General features: G+C 29.4%; 3 protein-coding genes across 4 annotated transcripts; 2 read left to right on the top strand and 1 right to left on the bottom strand.

Moving 5' to 3' along the window:
* Nucleotides 1-1102: 1102 nt before the first annotated feature.
* On the bottom strand, nucleotides 1103-6373 carry LOC107918550 (nudix hydrolase 10). The gene is made up of 9 exons (XM_041085264.1): nucleotides 6158-6373; nucleotides 4921-5115; nucleotides 4375-4440; nucleotides 4042-4179; nucleotides 3340-3417; nucleotides 3205-3255; nucleotides 3020-3054; nucleotides 2186-2294; nucleotides 1103-1701 (listed from the first exon to the last, which is right to left on the bottom strand). The coding sequence occupies exons 2-9, from the start codon at nucleotides 5107-5109 to the stop codon at nucleotides 1480-1482; spliced, it is 888 nt and encodes a 295-aa protein (XP_040941198.1). The 5' UTR covers nucleotides 5110-5115; nucleotides 6158-6373; the 3' UTR covers nucleotides 1103-1479.
* A 5264-nt stretch (nucleotides 6374-11637) lies between these two features.
* LOC107919612 (phosphoglycerate mutase-like protein 1) lies at nucleotides 11638-13435 on the top strand. The gene is made up of 9 exons (XM_041085263.1): nucleotides 11638-11788; nucleotides 11858-11965; nucleotides 12045-12124; nucleotides 12217-12319; nucleotides 12400-12474; nucleotides 12555-12643; nucleotides 12721-12846; nucleotides 12957-13001; nucleotides 13097-13435. Exons 1-9 carry the CDS (start codon nucleotides 11726-11728, stop codon nucleotides 13182-13184), a joined length of 777 nt encoding a protein of 258 aa, XP_040941197.1. The 5' UTR covers nucleotides 11638-11725; the 3' UTR covers nucleotides 13185-13435.
* A 2206-nt stretch (nucleotides 13436-15641) lies between these two features.
* Nucleotides 15642-22989, top strand: LOC121212471 (NAD-dependent protein deacetylase SRT1). 2 transcript variants are annotated; one of them, XM_041085261.1, is made up of 14 exons: nucleotides 15642-15981; nucleotides 16475-16504; nucleotides 16605-16697; nucleotides 17116-17235; nucleotides 17657-17757; nucleotides 17976-18084; nucleotides 18734-18813; nucleotides 19585-19663; nucleotides 20422-20475; nucleotides 20595-20691; nucleotides 21209-21291; nucleotides 21603-21670; nucleotides 22171-22273; nucleotides 22356-22989. In XM_041085261.1, the coding sequence occupies exons 1-14, from the start codon at nucleotides 15883-15885 to the stop codon at nucleotides 22635-22637; spliced, it is 1398 nt and encodes a 465-aa protein (XP_040941195.1). In that variant the 5' UTR covers nucleotides 15642-15882; the 3' UTR covers nucleotides 22638-22989. The 2 variants fall into 2 exon arrangements, with proteins under 2 accessions (XP_040941195.1, XP_040941196.1); XM_041085262.1 differs by having other exon boundaries at nucleotides 15869-15981; nucleotides 16610-16697.
* The last annotated feature ends 2307 nt before the right edge of the window (nucleotides 22990-25296 follow it).

Raw genomic sequence — 25296 nt, 5'->3', positions numbered from 1 at the left:
TATTCAAATTTTGTAAAATTAATATCCAAAATTGCACGAATGTATGCAAATCTATCAACCAAAAACAAGTTTAGAAAGAAAAATGGATCCATCCTTGATGATTTTGAAAATGAGACTATTCTTCCAGTCTCTCTCTAAAATTGGTTGATCCTAATACAAAATAGATGGATTTTTTTCAGACCTCTCTTAAAACTCTATATTAATAATAGTAAAATTCCACGTCACATTTCCTTCCTGTTCATGTTAAAATATTTTAGATATCCAATAAATCTTTAAATTTGGATGAATAGATAACTAGAATTTTGGATGAAGTGAGCTTAATATTTCGGTTTTTATTTCGATCGAACTCAAATAATAAAAATACAATTTGATCCAACTCAAAAAATTTCAAATCGCCATTTTGAGTGGAGCTCAAATTTAAATTTCCCATTTGTTGGAATACAATTCAACTGAATTACGCCCCAAATTCATCCATACAATTGCATGCTCAAATGTGATGAAACTAGAAGCTTATCAATATGATCATTGCTTAGCATGACTTTATTACAAACAATTAGATTTTAAAGCCCCCCAACCCACCCCCCCCCCCACACACACACTTTTTTTCTTTTCTGAGGTTTTCTGTATGAGTGAGGACAAGACAACAGGATTTAATCAAAGAAGAAGACAAGTCATTTCCGTTTCAACCGATCAACATTCTAAGAGTGTCAATAATTTCATGATAAACATGAGAAGTTAGACCTACCACGTCATTTCTGAAATCAATCAAATAAAGGAGATGATGAACAGTCGGACAAATTTGTCTTAACACCAAAATGCCAATTAGACATAAAACCATGAAATGCAATGGAAGATGGCAACAAGGACATTAACATACTGCAATATTAGTTATTGAAAGATGATTTTCAGAATAAAACGAGGTCATACCTAGTGCATAACGAAGTTTTCTCCCTGTTTACAGTGAAAGGATGTTTCTGAGGTTTAAACTCGTGATTAAACAGATGGTGAGTGCACAGTTGACCATCGTGCCAGGCATGATCTTCCATGATTTTCAGCATAACTTATTAAAAGTGATCAATACCAAGCACATCTTGAAAAATGCTAAGACAAAATATTCTGTTATTCATGTCAACATATATTGACTATAACAATACATAAATTGTAGCAACAATTAAGCCATAAGCAAATTTGACCCCTAGCGGAAAGGATACTAAAATTACCTCCTAATATTATTTCTTGTAGCAAAATCTATGTCTAAAATGAGCCTATCAGATGATGTTCCCATTCATTGTGTGCATGGTGAGACATATGTATTCAGTAAATCAAATTATAGAATAAATAAGACTAAGAACTTTTTGCCACCACTGCTTTTTTTTTTTTATCAGAAAGAGATAAAGAGAGGATGGAGAAAAAGGGGTCAATAAATAGGTAAAAAAAACTAATAGAGTTCCCTAGTAAACTCAATGGTATATAATCGACCTAGTTTTGCTCTTCAGGGTTAGTCACAGACCTTGACTTGTCCAGGTCCTGATTGTTCAAATAAAGGAAAGATGAATGATCGCTGAAAATCGATACAGTAGGCCGAGGAGAAAACCCAGTATAGCTTCTGTCTACCTTTGCTAAGCATAATTCATTAACGTATCGGAAAAGCTCATGCTTCTGGGCAAAAGGCTGAGCTGCATATTCTTCAAATGGCATCCACTGTGAAAAAAATAAAAGAGGCAAACATATCAAAAGAAAGACTAGCAAATGCAAGCATGAAAATCCTTCCTTCTTCGTTGTTATGCAAAGTTCATGAAAATTCACGTTAAGATAGCAGCAAAGACTAAACTAGTAAATAAGAGAAGGCGTGCTGTGTACAGGAGTATAGTATCTTTTCTTTTCAGTCAGGAGGGTTTGGGCGGCTAACACTAGGTCACAAAGTTTACGTCGAAAAGGAAATGCTTGCACCAGTAGAGACTTATCTCATCTAAAGCTAATATTTTTGGCACGTAAAATATTAAGGAAGAGACTTAATTGCAGTTTGGCTCAATCTTGTACCGCTAAACATTGTAGAAACTTAGTGGTAGGCCAAATGTATATCAGGTCAGTGAAACGCAAAGGCATCCTAAGATGCTTGTACATGCTCTTAATTCAGGACAAATTACTCAATGGAATAAATAACATGCAACAATATGAGTCGTACCTGGGCTGCCTCAATTTCCAGCTCTTGCTTCTGTATGTCGAAGGATAGTGGATGCAACATGCATATGAAAAATAGATCTGACTTCTCGAAAAAAGACTTATGTGTTTGCCTGAATTCAAGAAAAGGATGTCAAAACAAATAATTCACTAAAGCTTGGGGTTTGGTAGGGTACATAAGCTGATAGAAATATGGGAAAATCAATGTTAACAAAGTGTGAAGCACAATTGAAAATCTTAAAGACATGATTATCGATTGTCCATAACATGGGAGGCATTCTTGTCTTCTTGAGTTTAAGTGATATTTTCACAAAAGTCAGTGACCATAACATATGCTCATCAAAATACCTACATATACTCCTTATGCACTTCTGAAAATCCATCCAATTTTACACAACCTGGTATATCTGTAACTATTATCTCATCCAAAAAAATTTATTTGTCCTTTTAGATTTACAACCATGCTCGTAAACCATTGGCCAATTCTAACAGGACTAACTCAAAAAACAGTAACAATATCAAGGGTGCATTTTCCTGTTAGATTTTTATATGCCTTTCAACTAATCACAGATTAGGGATCAATGAAACCCATATATGAAAGAGTGGAAACTTTTTCTTTACTTTTTCAAGCAATTACATTAATAAAAAGACCTGCGCCTTTTTGGTTTTATCAACCACTAGGATGTCGAACTGTTTTAAACAGGCATGGAGCTTTGAGGAAGCATGGCATGATTACTAATATATTTGATGTAAGCTATGGATATAAAACTGAAATTATTGAGATATAATTGAGTGGCTTAAAAGCAAAAGGACATGTTTACTCATGCAAACATCATACCTGAATCCTAGGACCTCCACGAACTCTGTGTCAATCTGAAAATGGAAAAATCAATGGTTTTCATAAGGCCATTAGAACTCTTGTTTAATACTTGATGTAAGAATAAATATTTATGCATAAGGCCATTAGAACTCTTGTTTAATACTTGATGTAAGAATAAATATTTATGCATACTCATCACTTACTCCTGTCTCTTCTTTTACTTCTCTCATTGCTGCCACAAAAATTTCCTCGCCCTGTTTGCACAAAGTTCATTGAATATTTGACAGAAACGTTAATTTTTATATAATGTGAAACATGACAGGACACTGGAACATTACCTCTTCAACAACCCCAGTAGGAATTTTCCATATGCCTGTTCCTTGAAGAAGACCACTCTTTTCCTGAACTACGAGCACCTATCAACCAAGGAGATGCATATTAAGAAGCAACTACGAAAGAGAGTTGTTTGATTAATCCAAAAACAAATGTGAAACCTATAGATATCACCACTTATAACAAGAGTACAATTGAGAAGAAGGCTAGATTGTGTGGTTACACTCATATAGATAAGAAAAACTGCAGAATTAACATGTGAATCTGAGGATAGAAACTCCATGTAGAAGTGAGCATGAACCCGCTGCATCAGGTCCATAGTAATTTATTGGGTTGAAAATTGCATCTGTCTATTTGGTATCATAGTAAAAATTGATGCCTTAAGAGTTTGAATATTCAAAGAGGTAAGCTTTTGGATCTATGGAACTGTTGGAATGCAAAAATAAGGTTCCAATCATGGCTTGTAATGGATAAATATAATGTATTAGAAAATGTCCTCTAGAATACATCAGTCAGCAGTCTAACCACACACCAGATTCCAATAGACCAGGTGAAACTTATTAACAAAAAAAAGGGAAAAAAAAAAAAAAAAAAATGCAGGACTGACCAAAGGGAACAAACCAATTAACAAGCTCTACATTAGCAGAATAAATAATCAATTAATCATTTGCATTAAAAGCTGAAACACGATGTAGTTAAGGGAGTACCTCTCTTTTATCATTCAAGATAATTGCACCAACACCTACTCGGTGTGTTGCATTTCCAGGGATAGTGCTAGGGGTCTTAGGAATCCAGAACACGAGCATGAGGTAACTTGGCTCAGCATGGTGGTATCTGAACCCCTCCTATAATCAATTTAATGTGTTTCAAAACAACTTGACTGTCAAAACACTATAATTATCAACAAGAAGATATACAAAGGGTTACATAATATTGTCAACAATATCAAACTTCACTATCAAAGTGAAGATAAAACATATATTCAAAGTTTTGCTCTACAATTTAGGAGTAGGCAATGGAATATTATTAGCATAGACTACCTTCACTGCAGTTTCGACTAGATGTATGAGTCCAATAGGCAATTTAATCCAAACTCCCTTTTTACCCTGCACAGTAAACTCCAAATGAAATGAATATAAACCAAAATGGTAAAACATGAAAGTTACAGCCCTTAAATCAATTTTCAAGAAGATAATGAATAACTTAATTATGCAACTAAGAATCCTAACAATTAAAGTACAGATTTGGTCATTTTATTCACATCACAATCACCAGAAAACACCAATTGATCACTTAGATGACTGATTGAGCATAAATCAAATTTCCTCCTTGTTATTTCACAAAGAGCCGCCCACATACAGAATAAGACTTTGGCCCTGGATGAACACTCATCATTAGAAGTCAGCTTAATCACCTCAAGACAAGACTTATCTCCTAATCATTTCCATTTTACAAAATCTAATAAATAAGGAGAACTTGCACTGTTACACATATCAATTCCATTTTTCGATTCAAGCAATCATCTGAACAAACTTTCAAGGGACACTAAGCAAATCCAATAAGAAAATATCCATCTCAAATTTAACCTGTTGCTTCCACTGCAACATGGAAGCTCTGAGCATGGTAAGAAAGGTTTCAGTGTCCATATGCTCCTTCATTTCTATAATGACACCTCCATGGTCATCATTGATAACAGGAAGCAATTCATCATGCCAAACTCCATTTCTGCACACCGGTCTTCCAACTACCTCCAATAGATCCGCTGAGATCGGCATCTGTTTCTGCCATCAATAAATATCAAATTCTCAAGGCCAATTTTAGTGGTACCAAAATAAAGGGAAAAAAAAAGGTAAAGAATTTACAAGTACACATATGTATGTACATGCACAACTAAAAACCTTATTTGCTTATATAATATTCAACTTGTTACTTAGAAATTGACTTTTCTATTTCTACATTACCAGATACTTGTTTGAAAGAAAAGTGTTGGGTCAAATGAAACATTTGTTTTTCTAAATTAATTTTTCCTGGTACATTATCAAAAAGAGCTTTCCATAGGCGACTGAGCTTAGCTTGACTGAGTCACACCTAAGATTTCAAATCTTTTCTTTTTTAATACATTTCCTAAACAACCCATAAATCCTCCCAAACCTCAAACTAATTAAATTTCAAGATACACGCTCGAATCCACGACTTTGAGTTGTTGTAACAACAACAGTACAGTTGAGTGCCAATTTATCTTCACTCATCCTGAAATAGTATTATCTCAATAAAATTTATATTTTATATTTACGTGATCTTATTTTTTGGGGAAAAAAAACAACGCAAAACACTTTCCATCTCATCCAAACCAAAAACTAAATAAGCAACTTCAGATTTTTAAATTGGCAGAAAAATTATTTTTAAAATCAATATTAAAAAAATCAAACGAATTATTTTTTCAAGTAACACAAACAACAAAAAAGGAACTTAGTTTTTGAAATATGTCAATTTATATATAATTTCTAAGAAGCAATTTTCGCGTAACAAATGGAATTAAATTACTGAACACTTAACTGAGCTAGAATAAAGACTATTTTTGGCTATAAAATAGTAGTTTTAAAAAAATAAAAATAAATACAAAAAAGGCTGTATAGGAGTAGTAGTTTCACTGCTGGGATTCAAATCCAAATCCGCAGAACCCAAGTTAATAGACGTTTAAACCAGTCCTGAAGAAGAAGAGAAAAGGTAATGCGAAAACCCTGTTTGGCTTGGCTCCATAATTTCATAAATTTATAATTCAGGAAAAGAAAAGAACAGAAAAAGGAAAGAATATAAGCATACTTTCTAAGTATAAGAATTCAAATACTGATTTTGATTTTATTTGTATATAGAAAATGGAGAGGAAATGAATAGAACAGAATCGAAGCCGAGGGAGACGTTTGAAGAAAGGCTTTAGCGCGTTGCTATATATATAGATATATATGTCGTAGTTGGGCTTTGGCCTTGGGAACTATTTTATTCACTTTATGCAGGGAAAGCTATGGTGCCGTGAAGTGGATGCCGGCGTATATCCACACCACCTTTGACCCAATAAAAACTTTTCTATAAGTGATGTGGGCCCCCAGTTTATTCATTCGTTAGGTACGGGGAGGGACTAGAGGGAGCTACGTGACGCAACTTAATTTCTAAAAGGCTCTATATAACTACATTTTTCTTAAAAGCTTACGAGTACATGTTGAATTACAAGTAAACCAACTCATGTTGAATTACTAGTTAACCAACTTACGGGCTCGCAAAAGCTTCGATCCCTTAAAATAAAAATTATTATTTAAAATTTTAAGTTTTTTTTAATTTTAAACCAATAAATATAAAATTATACATTAACTCCTTTTAAAATTATAAAAATTTAATTTAATTTTTTAAAAATTATAAAAATATAAATTATAAAAAAATTAAAATTTTATTCAGTACCCTAAAAATTTATTCTAACTTCGTCCCTGGAATTAATAATAATTAAAAGTAACTATTATAATTATAATCCAACAAACATTTGAAGTATATTCAGAGCCAAATCAGAACAATTTTAGAGATAATTATATATGATTGGATTGAAGCTAAAATAAATGTTATTATTTTCCTAATTGGGTTGGCAACTTTATGAGAAATTAACCAAACCAAAATGCTAGTAATTTACATGTTCAACAGACACCAACAAATTTTTGAGGTACCAATGGTTTTTTTTTATATATTTTAATATGTTTATATAAAAGTTTGTAATAATATATGTTTTTGAAAAATTTTAAGATCCTTTTACAATTTTTTTTAAAATTTTAAAACAATTTTTTATTTTTATTTTTATTTTTATAATTTTTACAATTTTTTATATGATTAGTTGGTCAATCAACTAATTTTAATGGTCAAACATAATAAAATAAAATAAAATTTGTTAATAAATATGATTAACAATAAAAATTCAATTAATTTTAATATAAAACATTTTCTTATAATACATAATAATTAAAAAATTTTATTTATTTTTTATAAATAAATATTCAATTTTTTTAGTTAAATGTATTTGTTGAATAATATATTTTTGTGTCTCTCATGATTTTAGTTTAACTTTAAATTTTATAACATTATTTTTTAAATTTCAAACAAATTTAAGTTCAGGGGTTGATTAAATGTATTTATTGAATAATCTATTAGAATATATTCATTTAATTTTAATTAATATACAAAAGTATTTTGTTAATTAACTTTTATAAGATTTAATTTCAGTTTAATATTTTGTGTTGACGTCTAATGAAAATATGAAGCATTTATATATTTTTTGAATTTTGAATAAATTTAAGATTTTCTCATCAATTATTCTAAAATTATTTTTATGATAAAATAATTATTCAGTTTAATTTTAATCAGATAATCAATATTTTGAAATTTAGATAAATACTTAATTAAATAAAATTATGTTACCTTGAAAATTATCTCCTTTATATTTTTTGAGATAAAATTATTTTTAACTTTCAATAATCATAAATTTATTAAAATTATAATTTATGATTTAAATTTTAATTACCTATACCCATAATTTTATAATTTCTGTGGCAGCAACTTAAACACACTTATAAATAGCTCACATATTTTGCAACCAAACTACAATTTTAAGTATCACTTAAAGTATCAAAGTCTTATAAATAACTTTTATTGTGTCTCTTCCACCATATTCGTTGCCAGGCGAAACTTTCACTTTCTCAATATGAGTTTTTTGCAAGTACTGAACAAATCTGAGTTGAGAAGATGCCACCATTTTTTTTTCAACAAGTAGAGGTGGATAATTTAAATGCTATAATCGGTTGGACTGCTCCATGTAGTCTAAGATTTTTAATCTTTTAAAAGTAGATTTGATGATCATTTCTTCTTGACTTTTTTTTTTTTTTTTTCTGGTATCTATCTTTCTTTTCCATTTGGGAATAATCTAAATCGATTTGTGACTACCGGCAGAACCACACTTCGTTATTTTTTTCTATTATTTGTTTCAAACTTTGTACTCTCCTTTTCAAAACAAGTACACCTTTTTGATTTTAAAGAGAGAAAAATACTCATTTTAAATGAAAATAAATTATTTTAAATTTTAAATATATATTGGTTACATATTTTTAAAATAAAATTTCATCACCCATTTAGGATATTTTAATAAAAATATAATTTTCACAAAATAAAAAAATTATTATTTAAAAATACATGGTAAGGAAAATATACAAAAATATTAAAATATATTGAAAATTAATAAATTAATAAATTAAAATAACAAAAAAGTAACAATTAAATAAAAAAATTGATTTCATTATAATTCATCTTGAATGAATTTTTTATTTTAATTGTATTCCATTATATGATTTTTTACTAATATAAAAATTCTTAAATACTTATATTGAATATATATTTTTATAAGTTAAATTGTGAAACAAATTAAAAAATAATAATGCTATTATGTTATAATTTATGATAATTAGATTTTTTTTTATCAATATTTTTAAGGATTATTTATAGAAATGAGATTTTGGAAATTAAAAAAAAAACCTTTTTTGAAAAAACTTTTTAAAAACATTTATTATAAATATATTTTATAAATAACAAAATAATGGATACCAAAAGCGTTTTTCATCTATGTTTAATCTAGGAAATAAAATAATCTAAGACATTATTTTTATCAAATAACATATTTAATTAATATATATATAAGAAATTTTAAAGTGATTTAATTTTATTTATACAAAATTATAAAATAATTATAATACATTTTAATTGATACATAGAAATAAAGTATTTATTAATATAATAAGAAAAAAAATTTGTGGCTACAAGTAAAATAGATGAAAATAATTATAAGAGAAGGTAAATCAGAAAAAAATGGACGTTAAACCAAAACTAAAAACACATTCAACTTAAAACTGAATAGGAATCATATGAAATTCAAGTGTTTGAATGATTCTGGGGCTGTGAAATGACTTTGAAAAAGAGCTGACCAAAGCAATTTGGGAATAATTATAAACTTGCAGAATAAATGGTTAGAGATAAGTATGGTATGGTTAACAACCATCATTTGGTATGCAAATTGAATGATGATATTCCATTTTTTATTTCTAAAATATGAATTTGAATGTAAATTTTTATTATTTATACAAAAACCCTTTAAGTTTCCATAATAGTAAATACAATATTTAAAATTTTACAAATTATTGATACCCAAATATGAAAAACAAATGCAAATAACACACGGAATAATCTCATTCAATTTGTTAATATCAAAAACAATTAAAACTCAATTCAATTCTTAATAAAAAGTTTAGTAATCAATTGAAATATTTGATCAACCACAAAACAATGACATATCATGTGATGTGATCTGGTAGCTAACATGACAGATAAAGTGAAAAAAATGATATGATGTTTGATGTTGAGGATTTAATTGATTTTTCTAATTATTTTATGATTATTTAATTGATTTTTAGAAATTATTAAAAATCATCAAAAATTTATTTAAAATGACTAAAAATAAAAGTTTTTAAAATTATATAAACTTTATAAAAGGAGTAGTGTTTTTTTTTTTATAATGTTTAATAACTTTTCTATCTTTTATAAATTTTTTATAATATTCCAATAATTTCTAAAAGAAAATCAATAACCTTTTTAATAAAAATTACTACTATTCTTATTAACTTCCTTCGCATCATCTTTTTTAACCAAAACTATTACTTATCACTCACGTTACGCCATCAACTACTAAATTCATTGTCTCTCCAGTGACATCCCATACAAGTCCAATTTGTACTTCAAGCTGCCTCTATTTTTTTATCATTGAAACCAAAGGCTCTAAACCTTCAAAATAACAATATATATATATTATACTTCTTTAACTTTTATAATTTTTAATAATTTGTAATATTTTTTATCATTTTAATTTTTTTTATAATTTTTTCCTAATTTTTATTTTTAAAAGTTTCTATAATTTATAAAAAAGTTATCATATTTTCACTTTTCATATTTATTAATATATATTAATAGTATTTTATATTTTTTAATTTATTAGAATATTTTAATAATTTTTAAGTTTAAATAATTAAAAATTAAAAGATTAATTAAGCCTTTCAAGTTAATATTTTTTCATGTCAAATACCAAAATAACCACCACATCATCATTTATTTTACATTAATTGTCACGTCAACCACCACATCATTTACAGGCTTCTTATGAGTTTCTATGAAAACTATATTTTTAAGGCTATATTGATTGTTAACTTTCTATTAAAGGCTTATTGATACTAAAAATCTTTTTACACGCATATGCATATAGAAATTACATATTTAGGATATAGATGTGTGTTTAAAATTAATATACATTAGATAATGAAATGTACGGCTTGAAACTAATTAATCATAATAACATATGAAATATATACGATATTAAAATAAAAAAATAAATTGTGAGTAAAACAGAATTTAAACACATAATACATAAGATAAACAATACTAAATACACTACAATTATTTACTATGATTTTTCTCAATAATTGTCATTTAGTGTTGAGTTGACTTGTGGCACTAACTCAATTATTAATATATACAAGTAATAGAGATAATAACTTGTACATATTAAAATAAAAATGTATAAAATATATTAATATATTATTAATTTAATTGCTATGGATTCAAATTTCAGTATATACATATTTTAATTAGTTTTTTGTTAAAATAAAAAGATTAAAATACTATTAAATAATTGTTTTATTTTAACTACAAAAGATATTTCTGTAATTTTTTAATTGAATTGGTGAATCGAGAATATAGAATTTTAAATATTTTTAAAGAAAATTTCTTAACACTTAAGTTGTATATTTCTTAAAAAACCACAGAAGTGGTATATGAAAAAAGGAATAAACTATAGATTGAAATTCAAAGTCAAGAAAATGTGATATTGTATGGAGATTGGAGAAGCCGTCTATTTTCGCAGTGAATTACCTCATTCAAGACGTAGATTAGTAGACTACGGATTTTTGTGATCAACATGTCAGCAACTTTTAGAAAGTCGGCAATCACGCGAAGTTACGCGGTACTAGAATTTTGTACATTTATTATATAGATGAAAATATTTTATCTTATTTTATTCGTTTAATAAAAGTTTATTTTGGTCTATTCATGGATAGCTCTGGCATTAAAAAAAAAAAAGATTTAGTGGGTGATTGTATCAAATTTGTTAATGTATGTGTGCATGGTCAAATATTATTATTCTATATATGTAACTAATTAGGAATGTTCCTAATAATTAATAAATCATAGTTACGTGCATATATTAGTTAGTGACCAAAAATACAGGCAATAAAAAACCATCATAATTAGCAAAAATCAGCAATGGAGAGCATAGAAGGCCAGTTTCCATATCCATGGCACCAACATTGCAAAATTCTTCACTTGGTTAGTCTATTTTTAATTAACGTTTTCAAGTATTGAGTTTTTATGCTAAATTGGTCACTGAATTGGCAGGTGAGGCATGGACAGGCTTTGCACAATGTCGAGGGAGATAAGAATCCAGAAGCTTTGTTGTCTCCCAATCTATTTGATGCACAACTCACCCCATTAGGATTGAAACAGGTTTCATTATAATAAAAAATGCCTCAAACATAAATAAATAAAAATCATAATAACTTAATGGCTTTGTTTCTTTTAACAGGTTGCTAAACTGCGAAATGAGGTTCATGCCAGTGGCCTATTTAATAGGATTGAGTTAGTTGTCACTTCCCCTCTATCAAGGTACTTTTTCATTTCTACTAAACAATAATATCCAAATTTCATGGCAAGAGCTACAATTGTGATCATGAAACAAGGATAATGTGAGAATGCAGAGCGATGGAGACTGCTAGCGGATGTTTTGGGAGGGAGGGAGAGAATGCAGTGTCCTCCTCAACTCCTAAAATCATGGCAGTTGAGCTTTGTCGAGATCGCTTAGTAAGTTGAATTTTTGTATTCTTTATTTAAATTATTTTTTTATTGAATTTGAAAGTGAATGTTAATCTAGACGGATACAGGGGGTCCGTCCATCTGACATGAGGAGAAAGATGAGCGATTGTTGCTCGCGTTTCCCTTGGATTGATTTTTCAATGGCAAGTGTATATACTTACTTTTAACAATTATGCTTAATTAATTTATCACATTCTCATTTCATTTGCTTTAATTTGGTTAGGTGGATGTTGAAGACGATAATCTTTGGAATACAGAGCTTCGGGAGTCTGAGGAAGAACTTGCTGAAAGAGTAACCAAGTTGTTGAATTGGTAAGTCGAAAGTTTTTAAAAATAATTATATGAACCAATTGAATTAAATCTTGAATTTATCTTATATTAATTGATAGGGTATGGAAAAGGCCAGAGAAGGAGATTGTAATAGTAAGCCATGGATTAGTTCTTCAACATATACTTATAAATTTACTTGCAAATTCCGACTTTAATCCAACTCTAACGCCTGCGTTGTGCAAACGGTGAGACCCCCTTGCTTAATTTCACTAAACCTTTTATTATTATTATTATTATTATTATTATATCTACTTTTGCTTCATCATAATTGAGTTAACCTGATGTTTGATTTCAGTTTTGACAATTGTGAGCTTCGTTCAGTTGTCATATTGGACACAAGGTCAGTTTTCTTTTCTTTTGTAAATTTGATGCTTTTTTTTTTTTTTTTGGTTTGGTTTGAAGATTGAAAGTGAAGCATGGTTTGAAAAATTGCAGCAAAATAGGAAGGGAACGGTGGGCATGGCTTTGCAGTGATGACAAAGCAAAGGATGTGTTAAAGCAGGTGTGGTCATCATTCAATTGACGTTGCTACTTATATATACCTAAAGTCGTCGCTTGTTGCGTAGAGTAGAGGATGCGCTCTAACTCTTTCACTGCAATTTTCTACTTTTGTCGCTGAATGTCAACATTCTTTACTTTATTATAATTACACATAATTCCCACCTATCTCCTAATATTTATTAAAGATTTACATAAAAATCAAATTGTTATGATTAATTTTGTATTGATTTAATCCAAATTCAGATGAATTAATAACAAATAATTGATTATGCATATTTCTTATTCTGGACCAATTAATAGGCCAAAAGGAATTGACCTCCATTGAGCTCAAATTAATGGAGTATTGGAAGCTAAAATTCATGATATAATTGCTCTTTGTGGACCATTTTTAATTTGAAAAATTGAAGTCAGAAGTTAACTTCCCACTCACCTCATCAATGGACACTGTTGGAACTTCTTTTCAACATCTTTGAAAAACCATGATTTGCTTACCTTATAATGTGAATATAACCATAGCATTAACAATCTTTAAATTTTAAAATTAGGGTTTAAAATGCTTCATAAATTCATGTGAAATGTAAAATTAATTGAAATAAAAACCAGAAAAAGAACAAATCATTTTCTAAAAAATGTACCAATCTAAAACTTTGAATTAGCTTTTTGTAGAAATTCATGAATTGATTAAAATTTATAATTTTATTAAGATAAATTTAATTATCTGATGGACTCAAGAGATGGGGAAGATACTCAAATTCTTCTAAAACTTTATCATTACACCTAACTTTTTATTATGTAATTATTTCAACTTGTATCTCTTTTTAGGAGTATAATATACTTTACTATTACATTCAATTTTTATCATTAAAATGATTAATAATTAATAAGGAGGTAATTTCTAGATTTCTTATCAAAGTGTGTATTCTTCAAACTTTAAAAAAAATAAAGGGATAATATAATTTTTTGCCCCTAAATTTGATAACTAGATCTATTTTGGTACTTTTTTTTTGTCCACATTGGTCTTTGATCTTGGCAACTAAATTTATTTTGGTCCATAAACTTGAATTTTGCCAAGATTTGATGATAGATTAGTGTTATTAGAACAGGATTGGATTGGATGAGTTGAGAACTGATTAATATAACAATTCAGACAAAGGGGTTGGACAAAGTTGAATAGGTTTAATAAAAAAAGTATTTTTTATATTTTTAATTAATTAATTAATTATTATTAGTTCGACGGTCGAACGATTTGAGCTGGCATCGATGATTTGACCTATTCAATTATTGGTTAAGTTATTAAAATATGTATAAAATTTTAAATGATGATGTGACATAATCTGATAGTCTCACGTTATTAAATTTTTATATTTTTCAAGTTTAAAGACTAAAATAAACATAATTGTTAAAATCAAATGTGAAAATGAATATACTAAAGGTAACTTAAAAAATTTAAATTATTCCAAAATAAAAGTATAGTTAAAAAAACTTGAGAGAAAATTAAAAAATGGGGAAGTTAAATTTGGATAACATCCAGAAGAAGAAATGCCAGCTAATGGGCATTTATAAATGAGTAGCAATCATCCAAATAATAGGCATTGTGAAAAAAATGGAAGAATCTTCCAAAATTATTTGGACCCTTTTATCTAATTATTGGAAATAGAAAGGCCCAAAAATAGGGCCTGAAAGTCACATACAACTGTTTCCCATTTACCCATATTTCCTCACAATTCACGATATAATAATATATGTTGAAGACTTTTTTTCCCACAAAAATTTTTAGTTTTTATTTTAATTTTAAAATAATGAGATCTAATTAAATGTTTTTATCGTGAATAACATTTATGTTAATTTTTTTAATTGATTAACATAATTATATTTTTAAATTTAATATAAAATATGTTAATAAATTCAAAGTTTTTATTTTGACTTAAATTTCATTGTATAAACATGTATTTAGAAATATTTTGGTGTATATTATATTTTACAATGATTAATTATACTCATAATGATTACTTTTTGTAATTGAACATTAATATGTATATATATTTTGAATGAATATTTTTATACTTATCCTCCCTTTACCAAAAAAAAAGGTTAAATTAATAAATAAAAAATAATAAGTTTAAAAACATGGGTTAATTGGAATTTATTAAAAGAAATGTTGTATTACTCAAATACGCTTATTATAATAGCTACTTTCTAACATAACAGAGAATGTATAGAGAACACAAAAAAGAACAAAAGTATCTACGTAATTGGAATTATGTTTTATTTTCAATGAAAAAAGAAATTAAAGTTGAAAGCTTCATTTTTTTTTCATCAATTAAATGAAATATTTTTATACATAAAATTCTCTGATAATATTAATAATTGCTATCAAAAGATTTTTAAAAAAAGAAAATAAAGTAAAAAAAATGAAAGGAATGAAAAAGAATAGGGGCATAAATGTTATTTCAACTTTTAATGGGATTCTTTCTCTCTTGTACGCAGGTGAAGCAAGTGCCAATTTTGGCTTTTGAGTTGGGGTTTCCTTAAAAGAAGCAAAAGAAATTAAACTCCCCCTTATGCAAATTTAGAGAAGAAAAAAGTAGAGTTATAGAGAGAGAGAGTCCCTCTTTTCTCTCTCTTTTCCCTTCTTTTTGATCCCAAGAAACACTTTCCATACACAAGGAAACTGGTGTTTTCTTCTTTCAGAGAGAGAGAGAGAGAAAAGAGTTGCCACCATGTCTCTTGGCTATGCAGAGAAGCTCTCATTCATAGAAGATGTGGGTCAAGTTGGAATGACTGAGTTCTTTGACTCTGCTCATGTTTTACAAGATAAAGTAAGGGTTTTTCTTCCCTTTTTAACTTGTTTCTTATTGCTACCTATAGTGTTTATGTCTGCTTTTATCATAATACCCATTAATGGCACTTAGGTTTTTATTTGGTTGGTGTAATGTTGCGAAGGTTGTGTTTTTGAATGATCCTGATATCAAGGTTTTTGGCATTTAGTGTGGCAAGACTAGGGGTTTATTGGGTTTGATCTCAAACTTGTTATCTTGCACTACTTGTTATGCGTGAATTAGAACATTTAAGTGGAAACTACTGGACTAATTGAAGGCGCTTAAAGGCTCAATTAGTGTTCAGTTTGATAAATGCTTTAGACATGCATGCAAAGTTTTGATTGTTATTTAGTTTAATGGCAATGTCATTTCTTTATCATGCAGTATAGATTATGGAATTCGTCAGCAGGCATTGTGCTGCAAGATAATTGATAAGATTTCTTAATGTATTTACCTCCTTTGCTAATGTGAGTTTTAACTTTTGCAATGGCAGATTGAACAACTTGCAAAATTGATAGAAAAGGTTAGAACCTATGCCAACTAACTCTTATTACTGCTGCATATAATTTTACGGGATTGGTTTATGCCAATCAGCCTCTTCAAACTTTTGTTTTTACTTGCAGAGTAGACATCTAGTGGTGTTTACAGGTGCAGGAATATCAACTTCTTGTGGCATACCTGATTTTCGAGGCCCCAAAGGAATATGGACATTGCAGGTGAAGACATGAGATTTATTCTTGGTAGACAACTAGGTGTTTGTTGAATTTCTTGTTCTTGTTAAAGAATACTTTGTTTAGCACACTCTCAACTTCTGCCCCTGGAGCTCTGTTCCAGGGATTTGAAACAGTTTCCTTGAGTTATGTTGGTTTTCTGAAGAAATCCCCTCTGATTTTGAAGAAAAATATATTCTACTGAAACAGATTTCTTGTGTTCATGGCAAAAGATTATGAAAATAAACAGATTTAATGTGTAGATAAAGTTCCATTTAGCTGGTTGTTTAACCTTCCTAAATTGTTGACATGTTGCGGTGTTTGACAAGAAACAAGTATTCACTTGAAAAACTATCAAATTTAAAGCATGCACTTGTGATCTACCTTCTTGATGATATCTTCTATTTTCATTTACCTACTGCAGCGTGAAGGTCAGCCCTTGCCTGAAGCATCCCTACCTTTTCACCGTGCAATGCCAAGCATGACCCATATGGCTCTGGTTGGATTGGAGAAGGCTGGCATTTTGAAGTTTGTTATTAGTCAGGTATGGCTTGGTTATGTTATTACTTTAATGCATGTAAGATACGTTTGTTGTAGAACTTTGGTTTGAATATCGTTAAATAGGGCTATTCTAGTTTATTATTTACACTCTTAAAATCCATTCCAAAATTTTGGGGCTAGTAAGTTTTTTTTATCTTGAACTTGCACCTAATAACAAAATTGAGAATTGAAGTTAATTTTCTTGTTGTCTTGTTGTCAGCTGTGACTGTAATAACCCAAATCCTGATTCTTTGTGTACTTTTTGGCTCTGTCTAATAACTCAAAGCTGTTGTCCACAATATGCTTAATTCTGGGTTTCTAGATTGCCTTTTGATCCCCAAATGTGCTATCATGCCTATCATTTGTCCCTGTAACAGTCTTGTTGATTTGATCTTTTACTTCTTGTCCCCTCTACTTTTTACTAGAATGTTGATGGTCTCCATCTTCGATCTGGAATACCAAGGGAGAAGCTTGCCGAACTGCATGGGAACTCGTTTATGGAAACTTGTCCCTCATGTGGTGCTGAGTAAGAAACATATATATTTTTTTATCAGAAACCAAGAATGCAACTTGTAGGCCTTTTTCTGACAATTCTTCATTATAGTTTACAGATTTTATTTTACTTATGTTTGTGATTTTTTTTTACCCATAAAAGCAGTCCCATCTCCCCTAGTTGCCTTTTTCTTTTATTTGAAAGTTTGTCTTCCATGTATAGAATCTTATGTTGTCATAAAACCTTTTTAGGTATTACCGAGATTTTGAGTTGGAAACTATTGGATTGAAAGAGACATCACGACGTTGTTCTGATGAGAAATGTGGAGCAAAACTTAGGGATACAGTTCTTGACTGGGAGGTTTGCCTACTTTTTCCTTGATGCACTTGAATTAGGCATTATATGATATTCTTGGCATCTTAGCATTCCAGACTAGTGCCCTTGCTTTCCTTCTATTAGAATCGGAAGGTAAGAAGAAAGCATATTCTATAAGCAAAATTAGACCTACTTATTTTATTTTGCTCTCTAAACTATGATTTATGTTTCAGAATAATGAAAAGAAAATGGAATAAGTGCCAAACTTTCTGACATCTTTCAATTTTGTAGTTCCATCTGTGACCCCTGAAGTATACTAACAAATCTAGTGTCCTGCCTTGGTTCTTTAAATTATTCTCCAATAATATGTTCAATGTCTTACATATTCGGAATCATTTTATAGTCAACATATTAGAATAATTTGGAGCATGGCATTGGTTAGTATAGTTTATATACTTGACAAAAACAGTGTAACAGTTGTTCTCCATTCTAGAGGATGGCTTATATATACTTATCTAAAAGGGTGGATATGAAATATACAAAAGATAGAAATTGTTTAATCTGATCAGTGATATAATATACTGGCCAAGAAACCAGATTCATTGTTGGATACATTTGTTTTATGATTTCCTTTTGTTAAAATATGTTGCTGAGAATTTTTACTTTGTTTGATACTCTTTCCCCCAATCTGCAGGATGCACTGCCGCCAAAGGAGATGAATCTAGCGGAGAAGCACTGTAGAATGGGTGATTTGGTGCTTTGTTTGGGGACAAGGTATTTGCTATGATCCTTTTTGTTCTTGAATTATATACGGGTTCTATGGAAATATGCTATTATGCCTTGACATCATCAACCATTCTCATTGGTTGTATCTGAGGAACTTAGTTCCTTGATGGGCATTTACAAGATTCTAACAATATGTTTTTGTAAGCACCATTAGCAGACAACCTTTCATAATTTTAAGTTTGTTTGGATAACTCAGATTGAGCTTCAGATAGTTTCATCTTGGAAGGTTTTGCTGCATAAAATTGCATATGCTGGAATAAAGTTTACATAATTGTTAATGTTCTGAATAGGGTCCTTTGCAACACTGAAATCAGTTTATCCATATGAATGAATTTGTTAAATCTTGAATAAATCATTTCAAGTATCTTCGGAATTACAAAATATACTTTTCTAGTAATTAGAAATCATGTGGATAATCTCAATGAAGTTTAGATCCAAGTTGTATTACTTGGATAGGGAGCCTCAACAGACATGCAGCCTTCAATGAGTTTACTGTCAGATGAAAGATAGGGAAGTTGGAAAATCACTAGTCCTATGTTACATGTCAAGTGTCAAGTGTCAAGTGTCAAGTTTGTGGTGTCTATGTTACATGTCGAGTATCAAGTTTGTGGATCCCAATTCCTGAACATAGAAGATATTTCCGCCGTGCAGCATAGCTCTTTGTCAACCAGGGAATTTTATGTATAGTTTAATATATCCTTTGTTTTGTTTTGTTTTGGTTTGGTTCTTGGTCATGGGCATAATAACTATTCCATACAGTTTGCAGATCACTCCTGCATGCAATCTGCCTTTGAAATCTCTTCGTGGTGGGGGGAAGATTGTTATTGTGAATCTTCAGGTATTCTGTCTTTTCTCTGAGTATTTGCAGAAATCTTTAAAAAGTTTGAATTTATATCTTTTTTCTCTCACTCAAATCAAGGTAGAAACTGAAACCGAACTGAAACTGTATGGCTGATGCATGAGGAATATGCTTTATCAGATGCATCATGATCCCTGATGTTTGAGATGTGAAGTTCCCTTAACCATGAAGCTTTATAAACTAAGTGTAATGGTGAAATGGGCTCCTAAAGGCTTGCAAATTATCAATACAGAGTTCTATTTTGCATGAAAGCTTCTTAGTGAGCTCTGTGATAGAAGATCTTACGGTTGTGGCCTTTTTTTAAAATTGATATTTCTAACGCCTCATGCGAAAATCCTACTGCAATTTGTAAACATCATGAGCCCTGATGTTTGAGATGTGAAACCATGAAGCTTTATATACTAAGTGTAATGGTGAAATGGGCTCCTAAAGGCTTGCAAATTATCAATACAGAGTTCTATTTTGCATGAAAGCTTCTTAGTGAGCTCTGTGACAAAAGATCTTACGGTTGTAGCCTTTTTTTAAAATTGATATTTCTAAGGCCTCATGCGAAAATCCTACTGCAATTTGTAAACTTCTAATAAGTATTGATTGAAGGGAAAGAAAATGTCACGAGGATGAAGATTGAAAAGTAGCCGTGAATAGATAACTTTCTTTACTGTTCACTTTGCTGTTGGTTTGATATGGGCAAAGGTTGCTATCAAGTTTTTGATAATGTCTCTTATTAACCTTTGCAGAAAACTCCAAAGGACAAGAAAGCAAGTTTGGTGATCCATGGTTTTGTAGATACGGTATCATAAGATCCTTAATGTACCGTTTATTTATCATGTCCCAATTTTTTAGCTAAGTTTGGGTGCTTATAAAGCTTGCTAGTTTACTATTGTCTATGTTTTAACTTGAAAAAGAACAGGTCATTGCAGGAGTCATGGAACTTCTTAATATGAAGATTCCTCCATATATCCGAATTGATCTCTTCCAGACTATTCTATCACAATCCCTAAGTTCTGGTAACGTTCTCGATAAAGTGTCCCAAATTCAGTTATTTATACAAATTACAGGGATAATTTGTGTTGCTATGTGTTTATGCCATAATAATCCCTTCAACAAGAAACGATGCATCTTTTAGGTCACTGACTTAATTTGAAAATACATATGGTGCAATAGATAAAGCTTGGGGTTTGGTACTCTTCCCTGCCGGAAATCCCTTTTCATAGAGCTGTATGGCTTCGATTAGTCTGCTTTTTAGTTTTCAGTCTTTAAAACAGTTTGGTACTTTGGTTTAATTCTTCTCTATAGAATTGTGTTTATTCTTTTAGGATGAATGCCCTCTAACCATTGTCTATAATGTGACGGTAAGCATACACTCTAAACTAATAACTTGTTATGCATCGTCTGTGGCCAAGACGAAGTAGGCCACCTATGCTTGTATCATAAGAATACTACCAAGTACTTATCTTGTAATATTACTTGTTTGAGGCTTTCTTTTTGTCGCTCCATGACATGGTTTGTTCATTGACATTGCAGATAAAAAATTTGTCAACTGGACCATCCGCATAGCAAGTGTTCATGGACTAAGTGCTCCATTGCCATTCATTAAGTCCATTGAGGTGAAGTTAGATTTTTGCACCAGCCTTTTCATGTTTGTATTCTTTGGCAGCATCTGTAGTCATAGGCTTTCTATCATCTGCTAGCAAACTAGTGTACCATGGGCTCTCATAATACTTCGATTTTCTGCTCTCTAAGTAGTTAAGGGAAAACCTACATAATAAAAGCAAGGTCAAGTCTTGTTAATCATACAGTCAACATGAGGTGGGAAGTAGCCGGGAATAGACAATTACAAGAGTCTTTTTCTATGAGATATTATTGGCTAATTATTATTTTTTTCTTGCCCTATTCTTTTGCTATGCCTGTTCTCCAGGTTTCTTTCTCGAACAATCAAAATTACAAAGAAGCTACTCTAGATACACAGCCATTTCTACTGAAAAGGTAACTGTATCTAGTATTGCCGTGAGAAAGCATTTTTACTTGTATGTTGCATACAGCTGTGTTCGAGGCTAACCTTTTTTCCTAAGTTTTTCCATATATCTGGAGGAGCTTTGGATGGCCATATCCCCATGCTCATGTCCAAATATATGTCGAATGTATGGGTAATTCAAGAAAAATGATAAGTCCAAGAGCAACTTAGTTTTTGCTAGCAAACGTTCCATTATGTTGTCTAATCTTATCCACTTGAAGCTTTGTTAAGAACTCTTATACATCAAGTCAGATTTGTGTTTATGATCTTTTGCTCTTTACGAACAATGCTTGAATTCATAAAATTAGCTCGTACTCGTTTAATTCGTTCTAACATGGGATCCATAAAATGAACATCAAGTATTTAACATAGTCTTATGTTATCAATGCAGCGGTTATATGTTCCGGGGTGTGTAATATACAAACATATCTCTTTGATTCTTTGTCATGACATGTTCGTTAATGTGTTTTAGGAGAACTGTTCTAACTGAAACATTTGAGATATTCTTGAACCTCAAGTTTAGTGATGGATGCGGTTGCCTTAACACTCGAATTGAAATTCCTTTTAATTTTCAGGTGAGCAGCTATTTTTATTGCTTATTTATGCTAATAATTTCAACTCTGGATTCTGACGGGTTTGTAACTTTGCACTGTGCAGGATTCAATCGAAGGTTTCAAACTTGACAAGAATGCCACATTGGAAAAGATGAGAGATGCAGCAATTGAAGATTCGAAATGCGGGCAGAATGCGGTGGTGGAGAGGAAAACCGTATTAGTCCCGAAAAGTGAGATGACAGTTCATGCAATTGTTACGAATGTTAAAACATTTGACTACCAATTAAGCAATGGTGATATGAAGCCAATAAAAGAAGGTTTGAATGGTTTGAAAACAACTCGGAAGCAGCGATCCAAAGGACGCAAGCGAAAAACGAGACTGTAGAGACTAGAGAGACAAAAGTGTTGGTAGTTTGGGATTATGATGTGTATATGAGGTAAAATTGGATTAGATGGAGTGTTATATATATATGTATATGGGACTGAGTGAATTTTGATAGGTATTAGCACTCGGGTCTCTAAAAAGCCAGCATGGTTAGTGTAACATCATCACCCAGTTTTATATGGACAAGATTTTGGATATTATCGCAAACGTTTTAAGGCCTGACTCTTATGTATTTCCCACATTAACTTGTGGCGTAAATTTTAAGCACAATCCCTATATTATTGTATAACCATAGATACAGCCCTCAATCTTTACCATTTTGGTTAATTTAACCTGTAACATTTCCCTTTTATTTCTTCTTCAATTCTAATTTTAGATTTTACCAGAAAACAATTGCACATTTTTTTCTTTTTTAATCTTACGTAATATTTTACCATACACTTGACTCTATTAGTGGAGTCTAAAAGTGTATCATTTAATTGTTTAAAGCACCATTTGATGAATTCCTAAATGCTTCCGTGGTGAAATCAGGTTTAGTATGAGGGAATGGTTTAAATACCATAAAATTTGAAATCAATTTGGATTATTGTTATAATTGGTGCGGTTTTGATGTTGAAGAAGAGGATGAGTTCCAAGTTTCAATTTTTATTAATAAGGAACTTAAGTAAGTGGATATACTTTATTTGGTATATATATAATCTTTTACCCTTTTTATATTTTTTTTATGTTTCTAATAATTTTTTAAAATTTTAAAATATATATATTTATTTGAATTTTTAGATTTTTTTATAGATTTTATATATTTTATTAACTGTTTTAAATTTCAAATTTTTAGGCTATGATATTAAAGTTTTTACGTCATTATATCTCATATGATAACAATTTATAGGACTCTAAAACTCACATTTTAATTGTGCCTATAGATTTAATTTTGATAACAAACAAATTTAGATTTTAAAGTAATTATAAGGATTGGGATCTGAAAATAGAAATTGTACAGTATTCAGCTCATTTTCTTTTTTTATATTCATATGTTTTTATGATTAAATATAAATATTTTTTTTAGGGTAAATTACATAATCGATCACCTGATTTTTAGAAACTTTCTTGTTATTCATTCAATTTTTAAAAGTCATTTGACTAATTTTTTATTTTTATTTTTAGTCCAAAACTGTTAAATACTTACTTGTTGGCTGATGTGGCTTTTAAGTTAATGACTTGTTTTTTTTAAATTTATTTTTAGGGAAATGTTTCTATGAAACAGAGACATCACATTAAATAATTAGTAAGTGATACAGGATGATGTAGCGTCTCTGTTTCATACAAACCTTTCCCTAAAAATAAATTAAAAAAAAAAACAATTCATTAACTTCACAGCCATGTCAACTGTTAATTATTTCACAGTTTTGGATTTTAAAAAATAAAATAGTAAGTCAAGTGATCATTTTTTAACTTTTAAAAATTGGGTAACCGAATAAAAAAATTTCTAATAATTGGGTGACTATTTATGTGGATTACCCTTTTCATTATTAAATAAATTTTGGGTTGTCCTTGTATAGAAGAAAAAAACCTTATCTAAGTTTTATCCAAATTTTGTGATGTTGATGAATTTTTAAGGTATACCCTCTAACTTTACAAAAAAATTTATTTTAGCCTACTATTTAAATTTTCATTTCTTTTATTCTTTAAACTTGCTTTAATTGTCAAATCACTTCAAATTGAAAACAATTTTTAAATTTTTGCTAGCGTGGCATACACATGGATTGCCGTACCATTGTCACATCAATAATTGATTAATTTTTTTAAAAAAATAAAATTACTTAAACAATATAAAAATTATAAAAAGGTATCTTTAATATTTTAATTTTTAAAAATTAACTAATTGTTAATGTGCTACGTGGCAATTCATATGTATGCCATATCAACAAAGTTAAAAAATATTAATTTTTCTATCTATTTTTAGGTAATTTGACAAATAATACAAATTTAAAAGTTAAAAAATGTAAAAGAATAAATGAAGAACTAAAATATTTTTTTATATATAAAATTGGAAAGCGAAATAAATTACGCTAATTTTTAATTTTATCAATTGAGACCTATATGTGTGAATTTCATTGTTGAACTAGTAATTTTATAAATTAGGGATGAGCAATTTGACGTTAAATCAATTCCATCGTTAACCTTCTTATTTTTTTCATGGTAGATGATATTGATATTAAAAATTTATAATGTTTGAATGAGTTCATGTTATAAATCAACTCGATATTAATTTAATTAAAGAAATTATTAAAATAATCTTATATGTTTCAAATAAATTATATATTACAAATGTACTTTTGTCTTTTTCTTAGTTTATCATTTTAACTAAAGTTTTATTTTGATATTTTTATACATTACAATGTTATTATACAAATTATTTCGCCCACATTGTTTGTATATATTGTATGCGTTGTTATTATTAATTTCAAATATTATAATTCATTATTTATTTATATTAAATTTAGATATATACATGTGTTCTAAATATATAAATTTTATGCGTTTTATTTTATTTTATTTTATAGTGTGATATGAGGCTTTATGTAGAATAAATTTATAAATAAACATGAAATATTTTGTAATGCATATTTTTAAAATTTAACAGTTAACGTAGACTAAT

Source organism: Gossypium hirsutum, chromosome A13 (assembly GCF_007990345.1).
Source record: "Gossypium hirsutum isolate 1008001.06 chromosome A13, Gossypium_hirsutum_v2.1, whole genome shotgun sequence".
Lineage (NCBI taxonomy): Eukaryota > Viridiplantae > Streptophyta > Magnoliopsida > Malvales > Malvaceae > Gossypium > Gossypium hirsutum.
This window is presented reverse-complemented; position numbering and strand designations above follow the sequence as displayed.